This window comes from Epinephelus moara, chromosome 14, assembly GCF_006386435.1.
Source record: "Epinephelus moara isolate mb chromosome 14, YSFRI_EMoa_1.0, whole genome shotgun sequence".
NCBI classification, from domain to species: domain Eukaryota; kingdom Metazoa; phylum Chordata; class Actinopteri; order Perciformes; family Serranidae; genus Epinephelus; species Epinephelus moara.
Genome location: NC_065519.1, coordinates 6492309 through 6498498, shown reverse-complemented (window position 1 = coordinate 6498498; position 6190 = coordinate 6492309). Strand labels below are relative to the sequence as shown.

At 41.2% G+C, this 6190-nt stretch overlaps 1 protein-coding gene across 10 annotated transcripts in view; it reads right to left on the bottom strand.

Moving 5' to 3' along the window:
• Window positions 1–6190, bottom strand: part of syne2b (spectrin repeat containing, nuclear envelope 2b) — a 198402-nt gene that overhangs the window by 184759 nt on the left and 7453 nt on the right. For all 10 annotated transcript variants that reach the window (XM_050062363.1, XM_050062368.1, XM_050062364.1 and 7 more), the window contains exon 2: window positions 2529–2655. In XM_050062363.1, the coding sequence (XP_049918320.1) occupies window positions 2529–2616 (88 nt within the window). In that variant the 5' untranslated portion in view covers window positions 2617–2655. The remainder of the gene's footprint in view (window positions 1–2528; window positions 2656–6190) is intronic.

The window sequence follows — 6190 nt, the reverse complement described above, 5'->3', positions numbered from 1 at the left end:
TGCAAACTCTGAATCCATCGCAATGGTTCAGCATATTTACTTATATATAAACGGAAGTCGGAAACGGAAATTCGCTTCCTCCGCCCAAATCAAACCGGAATGCCAAAAAATCGGGGGTCTGCCCCCAGAGGCTGTATCGCCATCTGCTGGAAGTCAGACGCCGAATACAGCCGCTGGGTTCCAAGAATGTGTATCAGGATATTGGGAAAAAATCCAATAATATTTGTAATTTGTAATAATATTTAAAAAGTATTCAAATTGGAATAATAGCACAAAGTCCTCATGAATCGTCACATGTTTGATCCCTACCTGATCACGCACAACAGCTCCTTCTCAAACTTTCGTTCTGTTTTGACACAGTTAATCGTTTTAAAAGCAGCAAATTATAAAACCAGATTTTATCTGCTCAGTACAAGGAAAATTATTTCTAACCCTGCTGATGATGCAAACACTGAATACACCCAACACCATTCACACACAATCTGAGCTATCTTTACTGGCATTCTTTTCATCATTCCCACTTCAGATGACCACAGATAAAACAAGACCTTCCCTCTCTTGTTTACAAGCTGGCGTGTCATGGGGGCGTTGAGCTTACGTACATCACCCATTCTGCAAATTTTACTAGCTGGAAATTACATAGCTGGAAAAACGTTTACAAGGTTTTCATAGGGGAAAAAAAAAACATGTTCTAAATGCGGAGAGGAAATGTGGGGAGTCATGTGCTTAAAATAGTTCAGTGTAGAACCACGCAAGAATGGACCCAAACACAGCGGAGAGGTGGGTGGATAGAGAGAGAAAAGCAGCTGGGAGAGAAAGCAAGACATGAGGAACATGTGAGAAACGTGGGCAGAGACTTGTAAAGATCATGAAACAATCCACATATTAAAGATGCAAGAATGAATAATGAAAGAGGGAGATGGGGACACAGAGAGACAAAGAAGAAGAACTGAAGAAAGAAGAAAGAACTGGAAGAGAGACAGAAAGGTTTTACAAAGTACGAAGAAAAAATGAAGCAGTGTCAGATTACTGGGCAAATACTGCTCCCCTCTGCCCGCCTCAGAGTTTAAAAGGTAACTTTGATATTTAAACTGGACCCTATTTTCCCATCTTTTTGTGTTTAAGTAACTACTGGAGACAACAAATTTTGAAACTGGTCCAGTACTGAGTGAAAGCCCGCAGCAGCAAAACAGGCTGCAATGTAACGTTAATAGGCAACTGCACACAATTTATGTCCATTAAAAGTGTTTGTTTTTGCCACTGACAGGCTCAGATTGTTACTGTAAATCTCGGACAACATAATGGCAAGGATCCCTACAGAGAAAGACCTTTTGTGAAAGAGTAATATCCTGTTTGTGTTACCAGAAACAAAAAAAAAATCACAATCACCAAACCAACCAGACTCCATTTAAATAAATTTTTATCATCGTATAACACATTTCATTCAACTTCAATAATGACCCAGGTACCTTTAACAGATCACTTTACTTCACTTATAGAGCTGACATACACCACACTGGAGATCAAGCAGAAGTCAAAATTATGAGTCAAAATCTTCCTGCATCTGTCACACACACTGTGAACACACTAGTCATGCCATGAATGCAATGAAAAGAGTAAGATAAGACCCTCCGGGACCAAACTTTCTGTCAATCACCAAAACATATAAAGCAGTTTCAGGATTTATCATTGAGTAAGAGCAGTTATTACTGGATGACTCATTTTGAGATTAAAAGCTTCATAAAACTGGAGATCAAACAGATATTCTTATAGATAAGTTGACAAAGTTGAAAACCAGCTATTGAGAACTGATAAAATGCCTTTATGTTACAAGCAGTGAGAACAGGATCAAATGACAACGCTGGTGCATCACAGCTTTGCTTCAAACATTCAGAAACGCCCTGGGAGACAGCGACTTAATGAGCGAGAAGCATTTATTATCTCCTCCACCCTCACGCTTTCTCCCTCTGGATGGCTCTTTGCAATATGACTCATGTCTCTGTGAGAGCAGGGGTTCAGTTTCGGCAGATTAAACAGAGCATGACCTCGAAAAAAGTGACAAAAATGAAACAGGACAGAGCCAGCAGCAAGCTGAGATGGAGTCATCAAACTGCTCTCCTGAGTGAGACGCATAACTAAGGCTTAATAGTTATTATGTTGCCACAGTAACAAAGATAAAACACTGAAATCAAGACATGAGGCTTTTCTTTTTACAGTTGCATGACCTCAGACTTCTCTCAAGGCGAGCAGAAACCAGAAACAATGAGCCTTCACTCAGTTTAGCCTGAATGCCTGTTGAAGTAAATCATCAAAATAAAAAAGCACCACAGTTGCTATAATAACCCAAAATTGAGACCAAGCTTAGGTATTCAAAGCACACAAAAACACCTAATCTGATCTTTCACATACCTGTAAAAATAATACAGGAACTACAAAACAAATCTTAAAGTATTAACCCACCAAACCATGATAAAAAACAGTCAGAAACACTGCGCTGTAATCTTTACTAGAGGAGGAAAGAGACTGACCCTGCAGCAGCATGTGGACATTATCGATGTCCAGGGGGATGGACCCCCTCTCCACCACATCATCTCTGTAGTAGAAGTCTGACGACATACTTTCTCATCCACAGCCTCCGGGCAGCATGGCACCGCTCTGAAACAAGGAGAAAAAGTAAGTGTTAGTGCCGGACAGTGTGGCTTAAAAAAGTGAAGCGTAAAACTATCTCTCATTCAAGGTTTGATGGCACTGTGTTGAAATTTCTGGCCGTTAAAACTGACTTTCTGTCCAAAATTTTCCAGGGCTGGTACCTGCAGTTATTCTACAGGCTAGTTAATAACATGTCGGGCAGGAAATCCAAGTGTGGGATCATTTTGAGAAGGTGAAGGACAAACCCAAGGTGATATGTAAACTCATCTTCATTGGTCGACTACAAACATGACGTATCATCTGAAACATGGAAGTAGCTACATGCCCATTAGCCCACAGCGTCATTAACAGGCGGCTCGCTCAGTGTGTGACGTGCACTTGTAGATAAAATATAGGCCTATATTAATGAAGGTTCATTAGTACGGTTTTGTATTTCTCTGTAATGTAGCACAGTGTTAACAATGTTACTGATACTATTCTTTCTCACACCTTCAACTCAAACCACCAAAATATATCATTTAATAACTGAATTAATATCATAAACATGCAGGAGACTGGTCGACTAACGGCCCTAAATGACGACTATTGGTCGACTAGGAAAACAGACAACAGACAACCATTCATGCCCACATTCACACCTACGGCCAATGGAAAGCCACCAATTAACCTGCATGTCTTTGGACTGTGGGAGGAAGCCGGAGTTCCCAGAGAAGACCCATAATTTTCTGTGCCAGGCATTTTGATAAATTAAACTGCTTTTAAAAAAAAAACCTTGGTCTTAAAGTGCTCTGCAAGGCAACAAAAGGATCTAGACCACAACCACAGTCAACAAACACAGATGGACAAAGGAAACAGCCCAACAATTTCAGAGACCTTGAGTTTGGCAGTTGCATCATTCAAAGACACAGAAAGCCACGTATCTCCACAAAGACCTTTCAATAAGCCAGCAAACACTTTTATAATACAATCGGGGGGAGTCTATCATCTTTTATAGAGCAATGAAACACTGTTCTGTCAGTTTACATTGAGTGCTGGATGAAGGGTGCCGGGTGTTGGGCTGTGTTTTGTCTTGTTCAGTCTGGCCCTAGGATACAAATAAGTGAACTGAGAAAAATGTGTGACATTTAGACAACTTTCCAAATACGCCTGCTGAAACAAATCACACCGTGATAACAGAGAGGGGTCTTTGGTTTGTCCAAAACGTCTTTTTCTGCTCATCACAAACATGACTGACAGTTTAGGAGAACAAACAGGTGAGTGAGCCTAAAATAAAAGAGTGAAATAGCACTACGCCTCACGAAAATGTCAGAGCAAATGTCAGACCAGGTCAAATAGTAGCTGGTGGTTTGTTTTAACCTCCCTGTACTGCCGGAGGCGGAGGGGGTCTCATTCAAATGATAAAATCAAACAGTATTGTGTATTATCAACTTCCTAATGCCTCAATCCCTGTTGCATCTAAAGCTTGGTATACACTGCGGATCTGGGCTGTCCCAGACAAAAGACCTGAAAGAAACGTGGCACTAAAACAGCTGTCCTACGTCTCACAGTGAGAGAGGTTCAAGGATGGCCGTTGTCATGGTCTTGCGATCAAAGACAGCCTGGGATAAAATTCTGACAGTGTCACAAATCTGGTATGACCATCTCACAGTGTGACTGCTGTTACCAGCTACATCTACTAACCAACCAATAGAAAAGCAGCATAAACCCAAACAAACAGACGGACAGCAGCTCGCCATGGAGGCAAAACACGCTAAAAGAAATGTGTGAGATTCCAGCAAAGAGGAAAACCTTGTTGAGTTGTGGCAGCAGAAGCCTTGCCTGTATGATGTGTCCTCCAGCTCTGACCATGATCGGGTAAAGAAGGACAAAGCATGGAGGGAAAACGCGGCAGTGTTGCAGCTGCCAGTTGAGCAACCTAGCAGCTAGCAAACACACACAGACACACCACAGTAAATAGTGCCCACAAAACTTTAGGTTAATTGATAATGGGACCCTCTATATTTTTAATTTTTTAATTTTTTTTTAATTTTATATACTTTATTAATCCCCGAGGGGAAATTCAATTTTTCACTCTGTTGTCAATTACACACAGGTCCGAACACACACATGCACAAACTGGACCTATACATGCACTAAGTGGAGAGATGTCAGAGTGGGCTGCCCATGACAGGCGCTCTGAGCGGTTGGGGGGTTCGGTGCCTTGCTCAGGGGCACCTCGGCAGTGCCCAGGAGGTGAACTGGCACCTCTCCAGCTACCAGTCCACGCTCCATATTTTGGTCCGGACGGGGACTTGAACAGGCGACCCTCTGGTTCCCAACCCAAGTCCCTATGGACTGAGCTACTGCCGCTATTGTGCTTCACAGTTAGAGAAATAATAACCTGTATAGATGAAATCACATCATTAAAATCTATATATGACATGTATGCCACCTACAATATGGTCAAACCTTCAACCTAACAGACACTGGCATATTTGTCTATCAAGATATTCTGCTAAGCATAACCTCATTGACAGGGGTAATGACAAAATTTCACACAACAGAACAACACGACAGCATCAATGTTTCAGCTTGTCTGCACGCTTTATGATTTAAGACACTGCAGGCACATTTTCAGCCTTTCAATTTCAGACTCAGTCCACATTGCTCACACACAATATGTGTAAAGAAAGGCTGCTGCAGAACCTGACGTGCCTTTTGGCTGAAGAACTGCCAGTAACACATATAAAGTGATCGTAAGACTCCTGCCTGTATGATACGGTGCCAAGAGTTCATAAATATCGGCTTTATTGCAGAAAACCTGATGAGTGCTCAGCAAAACTATGAATTTGATTAAAAAGAGGAGAGGCTTTCTTTAACTTGATAGATGCCAACTTATTAATGTCAATATACAGTTTTTCTTACATTCGCAAAACCCTTCAAGCTCATCAATTAGACCTTTGTAAAGTCAGCAAATGATGGCCTGGCTGCGATGCCTTCCTATGACGCATTCTGTGTAGCTGGCTACAAGCAGGGGTGGGATGATACTAGGGCTGCATTATATGCCAAAAAAAAATTATATTGCAATTATTTTGACAGATGTTGTGATTGCGATATGAGCTGTGATTTTATGATTTCAGGAATGGTCATTTTTGCATTTCATTTTCACTGGAGAAAAAGAAAAAATGTACCAACCAAGTATGTTCTTTTACATCTGGATCATAGGATCGCAATCCTTCATTTACGTTATGTTGTGACACATTTTACCTTTATCAAAATTACTGCCTAGCAATTGTATGCCTCTGTGCACCACTCAAGTTGCACTTACAGTTTTCACATGTCTATGAAAACATGGATGTTTCACACACATCTTCACCCAGCAGCACAGAAGAACTATACAATCAGCACAGTTTCAAGGTGGGTATCCAAAATGAGTGTCAGCAATTCAGTATCTGACTAAAAGTCTCTCCTTCTGTTCCTGAGATACTGTATGACACTGAGTAATGGGCAGAAAAGTGCTTTTGCAGAATGCTATGAAGTCACAGTAAAGTTGACCTTTGAC